At 41.0% G+C, this 24,438-nt stretch overlaps 1 protein-coding gene across 5 annotated transcripts in view; it reads left to right on the top strand.

Moving 5' to 3' along the window:
• CTIF (cap binding complex dependent translation initiation factor) overlaps positions 1-24,438 on the top strand; it is a 234,598-nt gene that overhangs the window by 42,809 nt on the left and 167,351 nt on the right. For 4 of the 5 annotated variants that reach the window (XM_089497584.1, XM_089497576.1, XM_089497568.1 and 1 more), the window contains exon 2: positions 22,574-22,790. In XM_089497584.1, the coding sequence (XP_089353710.1) occupies positions 22,611-22,790 (180 nt within the window). In that variant the 5' untranslated portion in view covers positions 22,574-22,610. The remainder of the gene's footprint in view (positions 1-22,573; positions 22,791-24,438) is intronic. The other variant, XM_089497558.1, reaches the window with a different exon arrangement.

Genomic DNA, 24,438 nt, shown 5'->3' with positions numbered 1-24,438 from the left:
GTATTATTCAGTGGTGGGCCATCCATCTGTGTGTACATCATTGCCATTGGTGTGACTATCTTCAAAAAGGGGGGAAAAGAGGATCCCAACAATTATTGTCCAGTTAGTCTGACATCAATACCAGGAAAGATTCTGGAACAGACCATTAAACAGAGAGTCTGTGAATATCTAGAAAGCAATGCCATAATCACAAAAACTCAACATGGGTTTCAGAGAAACAAGTCATGCCACACAAATCTGTTCTCTTTTTTGATAAAATTACTAGCTTGATAAATGAAGGGAATGCCGCAGATATAGTATATCTTGATTTCAGTAAAGCCTTTGACAAGGTTCCCCATGACATTCTTGCAAACAAGCTTGTAAAATTTGGGCTAGACAAAGTAACTGTTACATGGATTTGTAATTGGCTAACTGGCCGAACCCAAAGGCTGCTCAGCAATGGCTCCTTTTCATCCTGGAGAGAAGTGACCAGTGGAGTCCCACAGGGTTCTGTCCTGGGCCCAGTGCTATTCAACATCTTTATCAATGACTTGGATGAAAGAACTGGGGGCATACTTATCAAATTTGCAGATGACACCAAATTAGGAGGAATAGCTAATACTCCAGAGGACAGGATCAAAATTCAAAATGACCTGAATAGACTAGAAAGCTGGGCCAAAGCTAACAAAATTAAATCTAACACGGAAAAATGTAAGGTACTGCATTTAGGGCAGAAAAATTAAATGCACAGATATAGGATGGGTGACACCTGGCTGAATGAAACTACGTGTGAAAGGGATCTCGGAGTCCAAGTAGAGCACAAATTGTACATGAGTCAACAGTGTGATGCGGCAACTAACAAGGCCAATGCGATTTTAGGCTGCATCAATAGAAGTATAGTGTCTAGATCAAGGGAAGTAATAGTGCCACTCTATTCTGCTTTGGTCAGGCCTCACCTGGAATATTGTATCCAGTTCTGGGTGCCACAATTCAAAAAGGACGTTGAGAAACTGGAGCGTGTCCAAAGGAGGGCGACTAAAATAATGAAGGGTCTGGAAACCATGCCCTATGAGGAATGACTTAGGGAGCTGGGGATGTTTAGCCTGGAGAAGAGAAGGTTAAGAGGAGATATGATAGCCCTGTTTAAATACTTGAAGGGAGGTCACATTGAGGAGGGAGCAAGCTTGTTTTCTGCTGCTCCAGAGTCTAGGACCTGGAGCAATGGATGCAAGCTACAGGAAAAGAGATTCCACCTCAACATTAGGAGGAACTTCCTGACAGTAAGGGCTGTTCGACAGTGGAACACACTTCTGTGGAGTGTGGTGGAGTCTCCTTCTTTGGAGGTCTTTAAACAGAGGCTGGATGGCCATCTGTTGGGGATGCTTTGACTGAGAGCTCCTGCATGGCAGAATGGGATTGGACTGGATGGCCCTTGTGGTCTCTTCCAGCTTGTTTTCTACTATCCACATGGGATCCCAGAATTGAACCCCACTGATGTTTATTTTTACATTATTGGATTCATAAAACCCACCTTGTGATAGGAAGTCAATGGCAATGGTTTTTAAACATTCATTCCCACTAAGCTAATGGGAACTCCATAGCATGATGTATTAGATTCTGAGTGTGTTCTGAGGTATGATCTTATGGGATATTTATTAGGCCATGTTTGGAGGGGTTGTTATGGGAATCATAGTCCCAAAATGTAACTTCCAAACACTATCCTTAATTTTAAACTGAGAGGGAGGGTGTTGTGGGTTTATTGTTTTATCATTTTGTATTGTATAATCATGTTGTTACCCGCCTCAATCCCCAAAACGGAAGAGGCGGGGTATAAATAAATTTTCATTCATCATTCATTCATATCCTTGATTTGAACAGAATCTGTTGTGATGGTGTGCCTTCAAGTCATTTCCAACTTACAGTGACCCTGAGGTGAATCTATCCCACAAGGATAAAATACAACACTTGGGGAGAGTATGATGGGCAAAGAGTGGCTGGTGCATTCTGTGATAGCTCATTGGGGAGTGAGGTGAGATTTACACCATTTTAAAAAAGTTGAATTGCATTTCTCAGGATTCCTCACCAATATCTAGGCAGCCTAGGGGCTTTTGGGAACTTCAGTCCCACAACATCTGGAGACCCAATTGATTCCCATCTCAATGTAGTAGTTAGAGTGTTGGCTGGGACTTGGAAGATCCAGATTTTAGTCCCCAGTGAGCCATGAATCTTAGGGTATTTCCATGCTGCACAATTAAAGCAGTCTGACACGACTTTAACTGCCATGATTCTGTCCTACAAAATCCTGGGAACTGTAGTTTGGTGAGGGATCAGAACTCAGGCTGAATACCTCACCAGACGACAAATGCCAGGATTCTGTAGGATAGAGTCATGGCAGTTAAAGTGGTGTCAAACTATGTTAATTATGCATTGTGGATACACCTTTAACAAGTCTGTTATTGTTTCTCCCAGTCTGCCCTACTTTGCTGGATTGTTGTGAGGATGAGATAGGGATGGCAGCCAGGCACATTGTCTTCAGTTGAATGGAGAACAGGCAGGATACAACTAATGATAATTATACAACTAATGATAATAATTAGTATTAATGCAGCATGTAAGAGGAACTGAAAACTTTATTTAAAGAGCTGTACTGGAGTCAGGCCAAAGTCCCCTCAAACTTAGCCTTCTGCTTTCTACACTGCAGAGTGATAAGCCCCAGAAAATTCACAGGCAGGGCCAAATACCTGTGACCATTCCCTGCTTTTGCATTTGATATTCAGGTAATCAGAGGACTACTAGTTCATCAGGTGGTTTAGTTGTTGTGATATGCAACCATTGCTAAATATGTTTACTTTGAGTTTCCTTAAAGCCCCTTTAAAAATCCATTTCTAAAAGTCTGCCCGTTCTTGATCTTAATACCCAGTACTTCCAACAGTGAGATAACCTTTAATCATTTTGCATACCTTAGGCTTCTCTCCCATTGATGTAGACCAGTGGTGGCAATCATGTGGTCTTCCAGACATTTTTAAACTGCCAGTGCAAGCATCCCTAGCCAACATAGGTACTGCAGCTGTGCTGAAATGCAATAACATCAGTAGGGCCACATGTTTTTAATTCATGGTGTAGGCCAACAATATATTTGAGGGCGTATTTGAGGTTTTTAGTCACCTGATCTTGGAATCCACATTTAAAAAAAAAAAAAAACAGGAAAGAAGTAGCTGGCATCTGTAAGAGCCTCACTCTCCTATAATGTGTTGCAAAATCATGGCACAGGACTTATGCCGTATAACACCCAGGATGTTGCATCAGGTAAAATAATCAGGACATTGCTTTTCTAGCTTGCATAAACCATTGCATGAGTTGGATATGGGAAGAGTAATGGGATTGGCAAGGAAGGGCAGGGCAAAACAGCACTATTTGTTGCTGTTGTGTGCTTTCAAGTCATTTCTGACTTATGGTGATCCTAAGGTGAACCTATCATGGGGTTTTCTTGGCAAGATTTGTTTGGGGGAGGTTTGCCATTGCCTTCCCTTGAGGCTGAAAACACGTGACTTACCCAAAGTCACCCAGTGGGTTTCATGGCTGAATTGGGAACCAAAGAGCAGCAAAAAACAAGCTTGCTTTATCCTCAGTGTGACACCCTTTCAAATATTTAAACATGGTTATCATATCACTTCTTAGCCTTCTCTTCTCCAGGCTAAACATACCCAGCTCCCTAAGCCAACTTTTGTAGGGCATGGTCCAACTACATATCACTACACCATACTGGCTTTCACAAGACTGTATGCAATCCTTTGCAATTCTTTCTTGTAAGGCATTTACCTGGAACTCTCCTGGTATGGTGTGTGTATGTGCCATCAAGTCACCTGTTGACTTATGGTGACCCTCTGAAGTTCTTAGGGTTTTGTTAGGCAAGGAATGCTTACAAGTGGTTTTGCCCGTTCATTCCTCTGAAATATAGCCTGCAGCACATGGTATTCACTGGTGGTCTCACATCCAAGTTTTAACTAAGGCTGACCTTGCTTAGCTTGCAAGATCAGATGTGATCTGGTTCCTTTAGGATATTTAGGCCCTTACTGTGTATACTTGCCAGTTACTGTCAACTTACAGTGACACCATGCATTTCATAGGCTTTCTTTAGGCAAGAAATTCTCAGACTCCTTGTTTTCGCCAGTTCCTTCCTCTGAAATATAGTCTACAGCACCTGGCATTTGTGGATGGTGTCCCCTTCCAGGACTAACTAAGGCTGATCCTGCTTAGCTTCCAAGATCAGATGTACCTTTTGGGTACCTAGGCTCTGGTGCAAAATTTGAGTCACAACTGAGTTTCAATTTAAAAGGATGCTTAATGAGTACCAAAACTTCATGACATGACTTAGTAATGTAGCAGCAGCCCTGTGCCAGAGATGCAAACAAAAACAAAGTTTTTCCCACCTACCACCATCAACCTGTGCTCTTCCCTCCTTTGAAATGGCATCATTAATGCTTGATGGGCACCAGCCAGAACTTGCATAAAAATAGTATCTGGCTTGGTAATCTATTTTGGGAGGCTTTACAGATGCATTTGTAGTGATGTGCTTCTGCTTGAACAGCTAAAGGAAGGAGTTCTAACATTGTAGTCTACACCACACAGTCCATCAAAGCTGGTACCACTTTGATGTGAGTATTCCTTAGATCTTTCACCACCTTTTAAAAAATCTGAGTAAGAGGCTTGCAAAGGGAAAATCCAAAAGCAGAGGTGCAGATAAACACAATTTATACAGCTAGCTTGAAAACGGGGAGAAATGTGGACCATACCAATTAAAAAGGTAGTGAGAAAATAGATCCTGAAAGTCTGCAGAATATCACTGAGATCTTTTGCATGCCTGTTGCATTCTATTTTTGTCCGCCTGGTATGTATATCATGACACACACACACATATACAGAGGCAGAGTGCTATTTTGCTTGGCTGTTGGCTCTGGAATGTGTTCTGAATACCAGCTATGGGTCTGCATGCAGAAACAAAACAAAACATTCTGAAACTACCACAGTTGCTGGCGGAGCTGTAGACGCGGGTTTTATAAAAGGGATTAGCTTGTCCTACCAGAGGTCATCCTTGTGGCCGCATAATGCTGTCCCTGCTCCTGAATGTGCATCCCTGAATTTGTGCATGATTAGTCCAGGCCCTGCTTTCTGTCTTGACTTCTCTGCAGTTCTAGAAGATGCAGGTATCATGAGTGAAGAATGTTAATTTCTCTTCATAGCTTGCTTTTTAAGGTGACATCTCTAGCTTGTTATGTATGCATTTTATAGGAAACCAGCTTCTTACAATTCACAGGTATTCCAATAGGGCTTCTGATTTCTGTTAGTTCAACATAAGGGTTCTGTTAGTACTGTATAGTCATTCCTTAGTTCTTGTTCCCTAGATGACATGTTTTATGATGACATTTATACCCCTCAATGGCTTGGGATATCAGTACGGGCATACATAACTTAACAGAGACTCTGAAAAAGAAGGTTTTTTGTTTTTAACACAGTATTTTTATGCCTAGTTAGTCCCCACCCTCTTTCAATTTTTGTGTTCTAGAATCCTAGAATTCGAAGAGACCACAAGGTCATCCATTCCCACCCTCTTCTTCCATGCAGGAATACATAGTCAAAGCAGCCATGACAGATCACCATCCAACATCTGTTTAAAAATCTCCAAAGAAGGAGACACCACCTCCCCCTGATCCAGTGCATTCTACTTTCAAAGTTCTTCTTAATGTTAATCCATTGTTCTGTGTTCTAGTTTCTCGAACAGCAAAAAACAAGCTTGCTTCATCCTCAATGTGACACCCTTTCAAATATTTAAACATTGTTATCATATCACCTCTTAGTCTTCTCTTCTCCAGGCTAAACATATCCAGCTCCCTGAGCCAACCGTTGTAGGGCATAGTTTCCAGACCTTTCACCATTTTGGTTGCCTTCCTCTGGACACTCTCCAGCCCAGAACTGGAAATAGTATTCTGGATAAGGCCTGACCAAAGCAGAGTAGAATAGTACTATTGCTTCCCTTGATCCAGACACTATTGATGCAGCCTAGAATCATACTGGCTTTTTTAGCTACCGTATTTTCCGGCATATAAGACAACTGGGCATATAAGACAACCCCCAACTTTTCTTGTTAAAATATAGAGTTTGGGATATACTTGCCATACAAGACTACCCATCTTCCAAATTCAAGGAGGGAGCAGGCCAGTGGCGATTGCACTGTCTGCAGAGCTCCCTTGCAGCCTCTGCAGAGGCCTAGGTCTCTGCGGAGGCCTGGGCCTCCTCAGAGGCCTGGGAAGGAAGAAGCAGGCCGGTGGCGATAGCGCCGACTGCGGAGCTCCCCCGTGGCCTCTGCAGAGGCCTGGGCCTGGGCCTGGGAAGACGGGAGGAGGCTGGGCTTAACCCAGCGTATAAGTTGACCCCCAACTTTGGAGAAGATTTTCATGGGTTAAAAAGTTGTCTTATATGCCGGAAAATACAGTAATTGGGAAGTGTGTGGTTTTTTTTAGCAACAACAGCATCGGGAGGACACTGGCAGCAGAAACACCAGTGTTGCCAACAAGCCTGGAAGATATTCCCCAGAATGTTTTACCAAAATCCAAAATCCCTGGAATTCCCCAATATTTATTATTATTATTCAGTCAAAATCCCCGGAAATAAATTAATTAAATTCCCCAGATTCTGGGGAATGACCTGGAAATTGGTAACACTGAGAAACACATACTTTTGAGGTCTAGTTCCAGCAGCATTTCTGCAGTAAACAATGCAATAAAGCTTGAGCTGGGAAAGAATGGGATGCAACTTTAGCCAATCTTAATGTAGCTGGTATACCTACCTATAACAGGCAAGGTAAGCAGTTGTGGGCTCCACAATCCTTTACTGAGTATGCATGAAGAACAAACCAGTAAGAAAAAGAGAAGCAGATATGCCTGCCTCACCAGCTACTTCTACCATGCTTAAAAAGCATAAACCTGCAAGTCTGACTATCAAAGTGCAAATCATAAATAAAAAAAGTGAGGAGATAATGAAAAGTCATCTTTGGATGCATTTGGGGGGAAATCAAGTAGTTTCTAGGAGTTTCAACATGTTTTTGTTTACTTATACGAAGTTCATCTGACCTTTTTGATTCATTTCACATATTCATATTTACATATATTTGAAACATATGAAACTTCTTTTTTCTTGTGAGGTGGGACTCTAAACCTATTCTTTCCATATTTCTGCCCCGGTACAAAATTTTCTGTTGAAGAAACAATGCCTAGGAACATATCTCTTTCATTAAACAGTACCTAGGAACATATCTATTTCAGGCTTGTACTTGAAGGGAGTACCTCTGCCTATGTGTGCCTGCCAGAAAATTGAGGTCTGCTGGTGGTGACTCAGGACTTCTCTGTGTCCCAGCAGTAAGTTCAGTATACTGTGGCTGCATCTGCACTACCGAAATAATCCGGGTTGACAACACTTTAACTGCCATGACTCAATGCAATCAGATGCAGCCTGATGTTGTATGGCCACAGTTTAAATTAGGATTGTGGTTTAGCCATAAATAATCCCATTGGAAAATAACCCTTGTACAAGTGCTTCTTGCCTTATTCACTTCTAGAACCTGGAAGTTACAAGTCAAAATTAATTGTACTGCAATGTTACTTTGTTTTTGACAACTATGGAATAACAAAGTTCTATTCATAAAGGAACAAGTGGCAAAGATATTTCTCTAGGGTGTTTGCACTTGTTTTAAAGTTACTTTTAAAGTGGGATATTAAGGAATTTGTATAGAGATTTCCATGATTATTTACCATTCTATTTGAAAAGTCGAAATTCTTTTCTCAGCAAAGAATAATAAAAAGATGAAGAGTTATATGATAAACAATGAAGTTGGCTATATTTTTGTTTTTGCAAAATTAGATTTCTGCAACAATTTGTGCAACAAATTACTTTTAAAAGTAACTTTTGAAGATGTTTCTTTTCCAATAATCTGTCAGAGGGACAATATTGTGAAGAATCCCAGAGCAGATAAAGGTTGAGGCAGGTAATATAATTTAGGGCCACAAATGAATATCACATGGGAGGCCTTTAGATTTCTGGATTGTGTTTTTGGTGTTTTTCAACTTAATGCTGGTAATTTGGGCCTGAGTAGGAATCCTATGGAATCTTGGGATTTGTACTTTTAGAAGATTTTTAGCCTTCTCTGCCAAAAATGCTGATGTTTCACAAAACTACGAATCCCAGGATTCTGTAGGAAGGAGTCATGGCAGTTAAAAGTGGTGTCAAACTGCATTATTCCTGCAGTGTAGATGTACTCACTGATACTGCAGTGTTCTCCTTTTGGGTCTGTCTTTGAATGCCATTAAATGAAAACTTTATTTTCACTTGACAAATTCTCTGAAACTTGTCTTATGCAAGAAGACAAGTTTTTACTTCTTTTCCCCTGATATAATATTTCTTCTCTCACTTTTTTGAGGTCTTTTGCATCCTGTTGTGGTTTCTTTTTCCATGGGTATGTGCTGTGCATTTGGTCTAGCATGGTGGATAGTGCCATATCCTCTGAAAATAAAGTGGTTCGGTGAACATCTTGTGTTTTTGTTTTGGTTTGTTTGTTCTGGGAAATTTGGAACAAAAAATGACCAAGTCTGCTTTTCGAAACTCCTTTGGCTTTATTTCAGGATTGCTGCAAAAGCAAAAGATTTATTGTGTTGCCATACTCAAGGACAGTAGTTGTGGCATCACCAAGGCGAGATACAGAAGGGCAGGAGAAGACGTCTTGGAGGTGTATTCTGTTGAATACGGAGCCTCCAGACCGCCCGCCCCGGGGGCGTGGCTCAGGAGATGGGGCTTCCACATGGGGGGCAGTGAAGACGCCTCACCTGGGTCCGTTTCAGACCCGCAGTTTCCAAACCGCCGCCTCGGAGGACGCTGCAAAGAGAGAGGCAGCTTCCTCACGGGCGGCCAAAAACGGGGCTTTTTTTTCCTTTGCCGGCTGGCGGATGCGCAGCTGTGCAGCTGCAGCGCTAAGCAGCAGCGGCAGAAAGCCTATGGGCACATTTAAAGTGCCCAAGCCCCTTTAAAACTTTTTCCCCCGCTCTGCCCAAGAACAATGGTGGTCTCCTGCCAGCTGGTGATCAGCTGGTGTTGGCATCCTTGTCCGCTTGCACTTTGCCAGTGTCACCAGCATCATAGATGCCTCCTCTCCTTTGGTCCCCCGCGCTCCTGCTGAATCTGCAATGCACAGCCACAGCTGTCGCCTCTGCCACCGCTGTCCCCCTGCCATCCCCCATCACCTCCCTTGTACATATGTAAATATTTACAGTTTTAGCGTTTTTTATTGTTAGGTGAAAATGGCACAGGAATGTGTGTAGGGGTTCACTTTAAAGTCCAAACTTTCCAAGCAGCGCATGCGTACATGTTGCTCTAGGGTTAGGGTTAGGGTTAGGGTTAGGGTTAGGGTTAGGGTTAGGGTTAGGGTTAGGGTTACGAGTCTTAAAATGCGCTGCAGCTGTGCTGCAGCTTCCACACCTGCATGGCAGCTGACGCTGCAATTAAAGCCTGACTGCAAACTGCGCATGTTCCAGGACCCCGACTCATTATGCGACGCAGCAGACACGGAGCTTTTAAATGGGCAACTTAAATTAGCGGCGTAGCAATTCTGACGTACCGGTGCAGCAGCTTACAGACGGAGCTGCGCAGCTGCGCATCAAACGGAAAAGAAGCAGAGAAAAGCAGCACCTTTTTAATGCCGCTTCTTCCCGCTTGGGGTGTGCGGGGGGCGTGTTCATGGCGGCATTCAGGTAAGGCCCGTCTGAAGGCTCTACGTTCATGACGTCATGAATACACCCCTTTTTGCCCGTCTGTATCCCGCCCAAGAATATCAAAGGGAAGCCCATAGCTCCAGGCAAAGCTGGAAAAAATTGCAAGGAGAAACTGTAGGAAAGCTATGACTGGGCATTACATGGTATTTATTTATTTAATTTATATACCGCCTTTCTCCCAAATTGGGAGAAAGCTTAGGTTAAAACAAAATACAGATAAAACAATTTATAGTACAAAAGTAAATCAATCAAACAAAACAAAAATAAATAGCCAATCTTATTAAAACACTCATTTAAAACAATTTTTCAAGTATTTAAAGTAGTGCTTCCCAAACTTTGCTCCTCTAGATGGTTTGGACTTCAGCTCCCAGAATTCCAGACTGTTGGTCAAGGTGGCTGAGGCTACTAGAAGTTGAAGTCCAAAACACCTGGAGGGCCAGCGTTTGGGAATCACTAATTTAAAGTATAATAATGAAGCTAGAAGTACAACACCCCACGAAAAAGACCCTTTTTGTAACAGCCAAAGATCTGGCTAAATAAAGAGGTCTGAATAAAAAGTATTAAATTTCATGGTCTTGTGGTCTTATGTGGCTCTTTGTTTTCATTGTCTGATAAATGAACCATGAATTATGTGTGGTGGTTTGAAGTACACATTGTCATGGTGAAATAACAGTAATCTGCAAATGACACAAGTCATGCAAATTGTGTGTAGATAACCTCACAGGAGGAATGGAAATCTATAAAATGGTCATCCAGGAGATAATAATAATAATATGGTTTATTTATATACCTCTATTCCAAGGATCATAGCGGTGAACAACAATAATACAACAGTTAAAACATCATAGATCACAAATTACAGCAATAATATAACAATTAAAACATCATAGATCACAAATTACAACCCCCCTGTACAAACATCATATGCTACAAAACAATTAAGAATACATGAAAACACCCCTATACAAATAGAAGAGAAGAAAAAGAAGAAAAAGGTTCCACCCGGTGGTGTGGGGGGTGTGGCAGCGTCCCTCAGGAGGCCGAGGAGCCGGCTTTTCAGGAGGGGCCTCTCTCACTGACCCCTCCCCCCGGTAAAACGCCGCTGCAGCGGCAAAACAGTCCTCCGCAATTCTGGGGAGCTTCTTCCCCGATGACAGGGGGGGGCAGCGGCAGAAGTAGTCCTCCACCAGCTCTCCCAGCTCCTTCCCCGATGGCATGGGGGGTGTGGCAAGAATGAGGAGGGCAAGAATGGTTTGGTTAGACTACAAAACCCTGAAGCGTATGTCTCCTTCCTTAGTCATGAGTTAGGGTGCATCTACACTGTAGAAATAATGCAATTTGACACCACTTTAACTGCCATGCTTCCATGCTACAGAAGGCCTTTGACAAGGTTTCCCATGACATTCTTGCAAACAAGCTTGTAAAAGGTGGGCTAGACAAAGTAACTGTTACATGGATTTGTAACTGGTTGACCGGCCAAACCCAAAGGGTGCTCAACAATGGCTCCTTTTCATCCTGGAGAGAAGTGACCAGTGAGGTCCCACAGGGCGCTTTCCTGGGCCCAGTGTTATTCAACATCTTTATCAATGACCTGGATGATAGAATTGGGAGCATACTTATCAAATTTGCAGATGACACCAAATTAGGAGGAATAGCTAATACTCAAGAGGACAGGATCAAAATTCAAAATGACCTGAATAGACTAGAAAGCTGGGCCAAAGCTAACAAAATGAAATTCAACATGGAGAAATGTAAGGTACTGCACTTAGGGCAGAAAAATAAAATGCACAGATATAGGATGGGGGACACCTGGCTGAATGAAACTACATGTGAAAGGGATCTAGGAGTCCAAGTAGACCACAAGTTGAACATGAATGAACAGTGCAATTTTAGGCTGCATCAATAAAAGTATAGTGTCTAGATCGAGAGAAGTAATAGTGCCACTGTATTCTGCTTTGGTCAGGCCCCACCTGGAATATTGTGTCCAGTTCTGGGCACCACAATTCAAAAAGGACGTTGAGAAACTGGAGCGTGTCCAGAGGAGGGCGACTAAAATGGTGAAAGGTCTGGAAACCATGCCCTATGAGGAACGACTCAGGGAGCTGGGGATGTTTAGCCTGGAGAAAAGAAGGTTAAGAGGTGATATGATAGCCCTGTTTAAATATTTGAAGGGATGTCATATTGAGGAGGGAGCAAGCTTGTTTTCTGCTGCTCCAGAGAACATAATAATTAATAATAATAATTTGTTTTATTTATATACCGCTATTCCAAAGATCATAGCGGTGAACAGCAAGTAAGCTAATTTTCCCCCAACAGTCTGGGTACTCATTTTAGCGACCTCGGAAGGATGCAAGCCTGAGTCGAGCTTGGGCCCTTTTGCTGGTCTTGAACTCGCAACCTTGTGGTTTTGAGTGAATGGCTGCAGTACAGGCATTTAACCACTGCGCCACCAGGGCTCCTGACCCAGAACAATGGATGCAAGCTCCAGGAAAAGAGATTCCAGCTCAACATTAGGAAGAACTTCCTGACAGTAAGGGCTGTTCGACAGTGGAACACACTCCCTTGGAGTGTAGTGGAGTCTCCTTCCTTAGAGATCTTTAAGCAGAGGCTAGATGGCCATCTGTCAGGGATGCTTTGATTGTGATTTCCTGCATGGCAGGGGGTTGGACTGGATGACCCTTGTGGTCTCTTCCAACTCTATGATTCTATGAGAATCCTAGGATTTGTAGTTCGGTGAAGTTGTTGTAGTTGTGAGCCTTCAAGTCATTCCCGCCTTATTGTGACCCTAAGGCAAAGCTATCAAAGGTTTTTCTTGGCAAGATTTTGTTCAGAGGAGGTTTGCTATTGCCTTCCCTTGAGGCTGAGAGTCTGTGACTGGCCCAAGGTCACCCAGTGGGTTTCATGGCCAAGCGAGGAATCAAACCCTGGTCTCTAGAGTTGTAGTACAACACTTAAACCACTACGCCACACTGGCTCTCACCAGCATGCTTTATCAGAGAAGGCAAAAAACTTTGTAAAACTACAAATGCCAGGATTCCATAGGCTGAACTACAACACTGACAGTCGTATCAAACTGCCTTATTTCTACATGTAGATGTACTGTACGATTTGACCATTGTACTGTCAGTAGACCGAAAAGATGCAAACATGTTTATCCTCCAGCTTTTTTTTTATGGTGTTGTTGATGGACTTGCTTTCTTGTGTTCAGCGCATGGGTCAAGGCAGCTTTCCTACTTATTGCTGGAGATGAACACAGTTTTACTACGTGGCGACGAGGAGGTCATCTCTGTTTGAGCTTCTTTCTGACCTCTGGCCTGACTGTTTTGGCATTCAGGTCAGGCTTAAGAGAGCAGACATTGTGCTTGTGCGGATGCTGTTTCTGTGCACCACCTAGCGGAATCATAGCAAAATACATAAGCCTGCCTTGACACTGTGTAACTTCGTCATTTCCAACTTACATCAACTCTATCTTGGGGTTTTCTTGGCAAGTTGCTTCAAAGGGGCTTTGCCATTGCCACTGTCCGAGGCTGAGAGTGTGTGCCTTGCCCAAGGTCACCAAGTGGGTTTCCATGGCTGAGCCAGGATTTGAACCCAGGTCTCCAAAGTCATAGTCCAACACTCAAACCACTATGCCATGCTGGCTCTAAGTGTTCATTAATGCTTCTCACTGACGCAGGTGTTTTTCATTGTACAGGTTGAGTCTCCCTTATCTGGACTTCCAAAATACAAAATATTGCAAAATACAGAATTATACATATGAGTGTCTGTGATAGTGACACTTTTGCTTTCTGATGGTTCAATGTACACAAACTTTGTTTCATGCACAAAATGATTAAAAATATTGTGTATAAAATTACCTTCAGGGTATGTCTGTAAGGTGTATACATAACATAACCAAATTTAATGTTTAGACTTGGGGGGGAGGGTCCCATATCTAAGATATGTCATTATGTATACGCAAACATTTCAAAATCCCCAAACTCTGAAATCCAAAACACTTCTGGTTCCAAGTACCTTTGGATGAGGAAGACTCAGCCTGTACAATCGGTTTGTGATTGCTTACGCAAGGGAAAAATACAGTGTGTAGTGCAACCTGCAACGTTTCCCCCTTGGTTGTGACTCAACCTTCTTTTTGCTAAAAGCAAAAGACTTGTACCTCGTTGAAGAGCCTCAAGCTTTGTCCCATGATGGATTTTGGCTGTTAGTTCTCTCCTGATGTTGCCTTGTGTGAATGGAGCAGCCTCAGACAGGATCAGATAATTGACTCAGTACTGTCTGTTTTGACTGGCAGAAGTTCCGTAATTTTCCTAGGATGTGAGATGCTAAAGATTAAAGGTAGTTTTTCCAGACTCAGTTGTCATAAAGTTAGGCTGTTCCTGTCCTAATTTTCCTTAATCATTAATGTGTGATGTGTTGTTGTTTTTATGATAAACTTTTGTTCTTGCATTCACATCCCCATTCACTAGGACAACCATTTAATTTCGATTATGTAATTATTTAACCCAGCATCTGCCTGATCCATTGTACAATTTTTCCTTCTGTTGTCTCTTCCAGCTTTATCAGCTCTTTTTTTGTGCAGTGATTAAGGGTGCAGTTATTGCTTAAATTCAACATTGACATATCGACATTTTACAGTTTTAGAGAAATCTATTATGATGATTATGATTATATTCATTTATATCCCACGTTCCTCCCAGCAATTGGACACAAGCTGGCTAACAATCTATGTAAAACAATGCAGATTAAAAACTATAAAAAGATTTTGACAAAAGTATAAATATAAAATTATCTAAAAAGGAAATTTAAACAATTTATCAGCTTAAAATATTTGGATACCGAACTCCATGGATGCTAGCATCCCGTTAAATACAGTGGCATAGTAAACTGGTGTCCCTTATATAAAATGGCAAAATCTAGGTTTGCCTTTTGGAATTTGTATTTTTAAAAATAGTTTTCAGCTGTAGATAGTTGAATCCATGGATGAATAATCCATGAATATGGAGGGGCAAGTGTGTTAAACATTAAAAGCAATGCAAGGAAATGAGAATATTTGTGTCCTCTGTCCTCCTTACATGTGCATTTCCTTTGTTTGCTTGGTGGTTTGTATTCAAAATCTGAATTCTAGTACAGAGTGAAGTATGATCAGGGTTCCTGCATGGCAGAAGGTTCACTTGTTTTTCCTTCCAACTCTATGATTTTATGATTCTATGCAAAACAAATATGCATTTATGTAAACAGCAACATCTGGAGGCTTTCCTGTCAGTAGAGGCAGTGAATCCACTCTCTGTGTTAGTTTAACTGTATGCCCCCCTTCGCCCCCCTCTGCTGCAATATGTCCAGTGTCTTACACAGGGTCTTTAAGTTTGGAGGAAAAATCATCCCACTGAAGCCACAGTTGTACTGAACAGACCTTCTAACTTGAGAATTCAAGTTCCTTCTCAAGCCAGAGCCTGGAGATATTTTTGGCACAGAATGCACCCAAACCCTGATTGTATCTTGTCATACATCTTTTCTCAAGTAAATCTGACACTTCACGGCAAGAGCTGGACAAAGGCCAAATCCTATCAGGTTAACCTTTGTGACTGAGCTTTACTGTCTAAGGATACAAACCAGGGTGGTGAGGTTAATAAAGCAAGATGGGCAGAGGGATGGAAGTCCGAGGCATCCAAGAATTTAAGGTATAGGAACTTAAATGAAGAAGGAAAGGTTACTGGGAAATGAGACCAGTTATGTTTCCAGAAGTGTCATGGAAGGCTTTGTCAGTACTTCTTGGCAGGTCCTCTTAATCTAGAAGAGGTGAATGTTTATTTTAGGAAGATCAAGCCACAGATTCTACTACTGTGGTTCTGAGGTTCAGTAGTACTCATGAAAACATGTTTAGGGCCATGGCTCAAGAGTAGAGCATGTAGAAGGCACCAGATTCAAGTTCTGGCAGCTTTAATTGAAAGGGATCAGGGAGATGTTGATGGAAAGATCTTTCCTTCAGATTCCTCCAAAGTTGTTGACTGTTAGAGTAAAGAGTGCTGAGCTAAATGATATGACTGAATGGGTATAAGGCAAGAGGGCTTTGGAAATGTCTTTTTCCATTTCCCACATTCTGCAAAGGCAGCTAGACATGTCCCTGAAGGCAGATGCCTCTCTCCCATTTTATATAGGGGACACCATTTTACTACACCTTTGTATATAATGGGACTTGATCATCCATGAGTTTTGGTAATGACGGGAGTCCTGGTCAGAAATCTCCTTGGAAGCCAAAATGACAAAACTTAGGCTGTTGTATTTTGGACATATCATGGGAAGGCATGTCTCATTAGAAAAGACAATAATTCTGGGAAAGGTGGGGGAAGTAGAAAGAGAGGAGGACCACATACCAGATGGATAGACTCTATTAAGGAGGTCACTAAGCAGAGCAGAGCTGTGGAGGCTAGGGAGTCTTGGAGATGTCACACCCACAGAGTTGCCATGGGTTGAAATCGGCTTGAGGGCAGTTAACAACAACAACAAAAACACATAGATTAGGAGCAGGGACTGTTCAGTTATGGCACCAACAGTTGAATTTTCTCCCCAGAGAGTGCTGCTAGCACTAGACAGTATATGGCTTTAGACATCAACTTAATCTGGTTATTCAGTGGGCCCTTGAGTTCAATTAATGTTGGTTTTGCACTCTGATTTTTCTTGGTTGTCTATTTTTGTATTTTCCATTCATGGGTGGGTTTATTTGTGTTTTTACAAGAATGGTGGGATAGACATTGTAAAAAAATAAACGAAGATGCTTGGGAAACATAGAATTAATGTGAAGTCAAAGTCTTTCATGGCCGGCATCCATAGTTTGTTGTGAGTTTTTCGGGCTATGTGGCCATGTTCTAGAAGCATTTATTCCTGGTGTTTCGCCGGCATCTGTGGCTGGCATCTTTCAGAGAATGCAGGCTTAGAAGAGAGCTGGATGTATATACTGTATACTGTGTGACCCTGGGTCTGGAGGAATTCTATGTTAATCTGTGCATTGTTCTGTTGTTGATGGCAGGGTCCCAGGCTGGGAGGATATGCAAAGAGGATTAGTGTCTGCTCTGGGTGGTTTCTCATTTGCATTTGCTGGTAGCCAAACTTTGTTCACTTTAAGGATTTCTTCTTTCCGGTTAAAATGATCCAGATGTTTATGGATTTCAATGGCTTCCCTGTTCGTTCTGACCTGATAGTTGATGGCATGGTCCACAGTTTCAGTGTTATCAAACAGTATTTTATGCCCAGGATGGTTTATAATATGTTCTGCCAATGCCGATTTTTCCGGCTGACTCAGTCTGCAGTGTCTCTTGTGTTCCTTGATTCGTGTTTGTACACTGCATTTGGTGGTCCCTATGTAGACTTGTCTACAGCTGCATGGTATCCGGTAAACGACTGCAGCTGTGAGAGGGTCTCTCTTGTCCTTCGCTGAGCACAGCATTTGCTGGATTTTCTTGGTTGGTTTGTAAACCATTTGGGTGTTTCTTCACCAGTTTCCCTATTCTGTCTGTGACTCCTTTGATGTATGGTAAAAATACCTTCCCTTTTGGTGGCTGCTTGTCTTCATTCTCTGGGTTTTTCTGGTCCTGACAGCCCTTCTGATGTCTGTACTGGAATAACCATTCACCTGTAGAGCCCAGTCTAAGTGCTTCAATTCATCTTCCAAGAAGTGGGATTCACAGTTCCATTTTGCCCGGTCTACAAGTGTTTTTATTGTGCTTCTTTTTTGTCCTGAGTTCTTGTGTAGGTATCTGTCCATGTGTGTAGGTTTTCTGAGCACTGTATAGCCCAAACATTGATTCGGTTTGCGAATTCAAGAGTGGCAGTGTTCCTTAATGGTTTTTTAAAAACAACAATGACATAGTTAATGATTGTGACCCTTGAATTGTAAAACATAGTACCTAAGAAATACATAAAGTACACATCCCAATTGAACCAATTAATGAAACTAAACGTTATGACAAGTGCAAAGTTGTTCAGTTAAATGATCCAGTCTCTCAACACTACAGATTTTCCTCTTCCTACAAGAGGAACTAAGAGCCACAATAAGAGAAGGAGAAACAGAAAGCTTTTCCAGAAATGTCCAAAGGCCTTTTTCCCCAATTAAGAATTAATCAAATACTCTCTAGATTTATCAAAAGATAGCTCTGAATCTCTAAACAAAATTGCTCTTCAGTACCTGTAAACTGGACAAATGAGTTGCTAGTGTATAGAATTCCTTTCCTAATATGCTGTAATATTTTCACTCTTTTCTTTTCAATCTGTTTTAAATTGCTTTAATTCTGTATACAGTTTAGTGCCATTTTAAACATAGGAGTTTATCACACATGGGGAAAATCAGGCATTTAAATGGGCATTATCCAGCAATATTCACATCATCAAGGTGAAGATTTTTACATGCATCATGATTAAAGATGACTTATACCAGGAATAACCAGGGAATAACCAGCAGCATATCATTCACAACGGAAGTAGATTGAAGTCTATGAAAGATCATGCTGCCAATTTCTTTCTTTCAGCTAGTCTCAAAGGTGGTACAAGATTTCTCTACATACTGATTCTACAGACTAGCACAGCTATATCTTTGAATTGTACCACTAGAGAACCAGTTTGGCATAGTGGTTTGAGTGTTGGCCTATGAATCTGGAGACTAGGGTTTGAATTCCTGCTGAGCCGTGAAACTCATTGGGTGACCTTGGGCAAGTCACATGCTCTCATCTTCAGGAAAAGCCAATGGCAAACCGCCTCTGAATAAATCTTGCCAAGAAAACCCCATGATAGGTTCACCTTAGGGTCATCATAAGTCTGAAATGACTTGAAAGCACATGACATCAGCAAATTATAATGTGCCACATTTCTTAGTTCCAGAATAAAGCCAACGAGTGCCCTATTTTCTCTGCTTCTTTCAGCCATGAAGGGTGTACAGTGTATGATTATGCTGTTACCATGTCCGACACGAGAGGCAGTTATTTTTTTATTTTTTTATTTTATTATTATTATTATTATTCTTACACTTATTACATCTTCAACAATAAACAAATTTTACATATCATACATAAATAAAGATTGATTCCTAATCTACAAAAAAAGAAAAAAGATACCCCCCTCCCGAAAAAAAAGAACCCTAAATCAGCACGAGAGGCAGTTATGTGGCATTTGTTCACACAAAAACCACTTTATCTTGTAGTGCTTTTCTGGCTCCCCTTTTAAATCTGTCCTTTTGGGACCAAATGGAGTGACGAAAGGTGAGATGCCTTTTAAAATGATTAGAATGGCACCTGCTGGTAACACTATATTTTAAGGATCTGTCAGCATTTCCATTTATAAACTTGAGTTTTCAGTGGATTAAAAGTTAATTGAGAAACTCCTCTATGCAGTTAAATAATTAAAGGAATACGTCTGACTGGACTTGTGTAGTTGAGCGGAAGAGGGCTGGCTCATTGTAGCTGAGCTAGAAACTTTAAAATATTCTTTATTGCTCCCCCTTTCCTTTTTTTATTAGCTCTGAGTACATCTCTGCCCACAGTGGGTACCTGATCCAGATGCACTGCTTCCAAATTTTTATAATAATTGTGAAAGAAGTCTGTAGGATTGGTAGCTCCCTCACCAAGGTGCTAGCTGGCATGGGACACATCCTTGTCCTTCCTTTGACCAAGCGTTCGTCTATACTTGAATTTACCCTAGTTTAATGCAAGTGGGGGGGGGTCCCCATTTTAGGTTGTATCTGTGCATGCAACAAAATGAGATGGAGGACCTTTCAGATGATAAAATGAAATATTCACTGAGTTAAAAAGAAAACAGCACACAGGGATGAATATTATATGCAAAGGGATCTTGTAGCACTTTTTGGACTAACTGTGAAAAATGTCGGATAAACTTTCCTAGACTTGCTCTACTTCCTCAGATGTCTCAGAGGAATCCTATTGGTGGTGGTGTTGGGTTAAGTCAAGTTGTTTCCAACTTATGTTAACCCTAAGGTGAACACACTGTGCCAAGAAAACCCTTAGGGTTACTATAAGTCAGAAGATTTGAAGGCACACAACAGCAACAACAAAAGGTGATTCTATCATAGGATTTTCTTGGCAAAATTTGTTCATCAGGAGTTTGCCTTTGCCTTCCTCTGAGGCTGAGAGAGTGTGACTTGCCCATGGTCATCCAGTGGGTTTCCATGGCCAAGTGGGAATTCAGATCCTGGTCTCCAGAATCAATAGTCCAACATGCAGTCTGCTACACCATTCTGACCCTCTATTGGTGTCATACACACATGTAAATTTCCTTATGCATGTGATTGTACTTTCTTGGCCACTTCATTTCTCTTCAGTTCTTGGTTGCATATGTGAAGTTCTGCAGGTGTAACCATCTCACAATCAGTTTTGCATTCACAGATGCTGTATAACTATATGTTAGTTCATTACACCACTTTATTCAGTAGGATTGCATAAACAGCTGTTATGCTTAATGGGACAATAAACACGCATACCCATAGATATGCAATCTGTGGCACAATGCCTGTATTCAAAAGAAGGGTGGGTTACTGCATCCACTACATAACTGTGAGTATAAATTTAACACACACACAAACATAGACACACATATGTAGAGAGATGTTGTAGCTGAAATAAAGATTAACTGAAATAATGAAGTTGGCAGCATGAGCTTTTATAGACTTCAGTCTGCTTCCTCAGATGCATCTAAGGAAGTACACTGAAGTCTACAAAAGCTCATGCTGCCAACTTCTTTATTTCAGTTAGACTCAAAGGTGCCACAAGATCTCTCTACATACTGATACTGCAGACTAACATGGCTATATCTTTGAGCCGACACACATAGATTTACAACTAGCAAAATCAAAACTGAGTGGTTGCCTAAGAAAACCCTATGAAATTAATGGAGTAGCCATAAGTCAGCAGGTGACTTGAAGGCACATACACACATAGATTTCCAGTGTATAAACATGATGTATATTAGCCACAGCAGTGAAAGGGCTGAGGAACATCCTTTGTCTCTGAAGTGCTAGTTTTCTACATACAGTACAGTACTAGTTTTCTACAGTAACCATGGATTCTGCATCCACAGTTTCAGTTACATGGGGTGTTTGTTATATACAGTACAATAGCAACATCAAGATTTCCTTTTTGTAATTTATATTGTTTTATAATATTTTGAAGCTGGGGATGGTTGAATCCCTGGATAAAGTATTAGTGGATATGGAGGGCTGGCTGTATTATGGTTTTGTTCTGCAATTTACTTTGTTTTGGCATTTGAAGGCAACGTGCTGTGAAAAGTGGTTTTTCAATCTTTTATTAAGTAAATTATGACTAAGGTGAGGACATATAAATCAAGATCCATGCACCAAACAGCCTGGCAACAGCCATGCACCATGAGGATTGAATAAAATCTGCTACATTCAGGGAGAGTTTTTCCTCTAGGATAAGTATGAACAGGCTGGAGCTTTTATGCCATGCTTGTGGACTTCATATTGGGCACCGGTGCACACAGCATGCAAACCTAGATGACCCTTTCCCTATAAAGTAAGACTGCTTCTTACCATTGGTATGTAATTGCAGCAGATATGCCAAGTAAGTTATGCTCTGTTTTTGGCATGCGTCTAAACAAAAGCTGAGAACTTGACATAGCAGGGGCACTTTATCATTTGCAGCCACTCTTACAGATTTAGCAGTTCATTCCATACTGCTATGCTGTAGACTTGGTTAATTATTTACTCTTCCAACACCCCCTGTGCCATGTTTATTCATATTCCCACATGTCATGCCTAGTGCAGCATTGTCTATCTGTCAGTTCTGTGATAAGAGCTGTAGTGAGTGGTGGCGTTTTATGGCTTCTCTCCATTGTAATGTTGCAGAAAGAGGTACAAAAGGTTGTGCTTTCACTTTGAAGGTTTAGCAAAACCTTTGTTCTCACTTATTCCTTTGGGGGTTGGCCCAAAATACTGCATATCTGTGTTGGTGATTCAAGCTTGGCTCCCCCACCCCCAATTTAAACAGCTAATGTATTTTCTGTTCTTCTCCCCTACTCTCTTCATGTGATGTTGAGTCCTCATTGTATTTTCCTTTCTGCTTTTTAACCTCTGGGGTGTACTTTGGTAAATTTAGACTCATGGATGTAATGATCATATGGGCTTCCCTCTTTTGATGGTTATGAGTATTATTTTACTTCAAAATGTGGCCAGCCAACCTTGCTGTGTTTGGAGGTTCTCCTGCACATTCTTCTGAATTAAGGTATTTTAACTCAGCCCTTGTTGTTATGCTCCAGTGTCCTGTCACCATTTGGCTTTGGATATGCACTTTGATACCGCTTTTAACTGCTATGGCTCCATGCAGTGGGATCTTGGGGATTTATACTTTGATGAGGGACATTGGATGCATCTACACTGTAGAAATAATGCAGTTTGACACCATGGTTTGCCATGGTCCCATCTTACAGAATTCTGGAATTTGTAATTTTGTATGGCAACGGGCATTCTTGGGCCGAGAAGGCTAAAGACCTTGTAATGCAAAACCCAGGATTCCATAGGATGAAGCTACAACACTTAAAGGGTGTCAAACTGGATTATTTCTACAGTGTAGGTGCATCCTTAGAATAATCTAGTGCAGGTAATATTTGGACACTCAGTTAGATTTTAGGGTGAGCTGAATATTTAGAAAAACAAGTTCTGAGTGGGGATGGAATGGAGGTGTGAAATGTTTCTGTATTTTAATGTTTAAATTTCCTTTTAAAGTTGTAATGGAAAATATACATTCTATTTATTTTTGCCCCAGGTAGGCCCCTTCCATTCTTGATTCCTTACCCAGAGTGATGGAAAACTCCTCTGTGGCTTCTGCCTCATCTGAGGCAGGGAGTAATCGTTCGCAAGAGATTGAAGAGCTAGAGCGGTTCATCGACAGCTACGTTTTAGAGTATCAAGTCCAAGGTCTGCTAACCGACAAAACGGAAGGAGATGGGGAGAGTGAGAGAACACAGTCTAATGTCTCACAGGTTGGTACAGGATGGCATTTCGTAAAAAGGAAGAGTGATTATGTTTTGTTTTTATGTCAAACTGTTTTCCTAATTGTAACAGTAATGAAAATGATAATGAATAATAATATTTATTTCTTACATGCCTCTACCTATGGTGGGGAACAGGTTAAAATACAGCAACAAATTAGCACATAACACAGTTAAAAACATGGGCACAAAACAAAAATACTTTGAACATTCCAACAGGCCAGGGAAATGGCTGGCACAAGAATTAAGAAAATGAAGGAATGAAAACTAGTTATGGAAATAAAATAGGGAATGAAATACATAAAAATCAAACAAAATAAATAAGAAATTGAAAGAAATTTCACAGATTTGTTTAAAGAAGAACAAACTACTCCTCAACATTTTCAGAACACAAATAAATACCCAGAAAAACAATATCAGGTGCCACAAATCTCAGATGAACAGAGGAAAACTTTTACATCAGCTGGTAACTATAATAGAATTTGTAGATACTATTAGAAAACAACAGGATGGTAAAGCACCTGGTCCAGACAGTTTACAGTCTTATACTATAAAAATCTGGAAGATGAACTGATGACTCCCATTCAAACAATTATAGATCAAATTCTGAAAGGAACAAGACCAAAATCATGGGATGAAGCTGATATTAAATTAATTCCCAAAGAAGATTACTGGATACATGAAGACCAAAGTGGACTTCTCCCAAAAAGATTAATGAGGCTAAATTAAAACTTTCCTTGATATTATAAAACATTATGACAAAAATTCTCTCGAAATAAGTATTATTTGAGTGTTATTCCTAGAAACGGAGAAGGCATTTGGCAGCATCAGCTGGCAATTCATGTTGAATACTCTAGAATAATTACAGTTGGGGCAATTTTTTTAAAAAAATGATTGTTAATTTATGAATCGCAAACCACACAAGTTATAATTAGTGGGCAGAGAAAAACATTGATGCCAATTAAAATATATATAATCAGTTAAAAATATAAGTTTAAAAAGCATAATTTTAAAACTATCAGGATAGGTCTACTGGAAGAGATTGATCTTTCATGTTGTTTTAAAGTCAGACAGCTTATCCAGCTGTTGAATCGCTTTCAGCAGGTCATTCCACAGTTTGGGGATGGCTGAAGAAAATGTTCTCTGGTTCACAGTTGCCAGCCTAGTCCTGGTTGACTAAAGTCAACGTATGTATCTGAAGACCTGAGTGTATAGAATGGATTATACAGGCAAAAGCAATTGTGTAGGTAACCTGGACCCAAACCATATAGGGCCTTAAGGGTAATAACCAACATTTTGCACTTTGTGATTCCGGCTCTCAGATCTGTTGATACAGGAAAAAGTAGAAATGCTTTTAAATAAATAACAGTGACTTCATTCTGTCACCGAACCATCCTAAAAATGGTAAGTCAACACTTACTATCACATTGGTCCAGTGGATCTGTTTTAGTTGAGACTACCAACAGGATTCATGTCAGTGCTTTCCAGTGACCAGGGCAGGAAACCTTTAAGTTAGAAAAGAGATTGTAAAAGTTCCTTTTTAGATGATCACTCCCAGAATCCCTCATAGCCAATATGGGGGATTCAAAGATTTGAAACTGTTCCACATTCTGGTACTTACATGCTACAAATGAGTATT

This window comes from Sceloporus occidentalis, unplaced genomic scaffold (genome assembly GCF_023333645.1).
Source record: "Sceloporus occidentalis isolate IW3139 unplaced genomic scaffold, rSceOcc1.0.p SCAF_1, whole genome shotgun sequence".
NCBI classification, from domain to species: domain Eukaryota; kingdom Metazoa; phylum Chordata; class Lepidosauria; order Squamata; family Phrynosomatidae; genus Sceloporus; species Sceloporus occidentalis.
The sequence above is the reverse complement of the archived record's forward strand: the minus strand, read 5'-3'. Positions and strand labels throughout refer to the sequence as shown.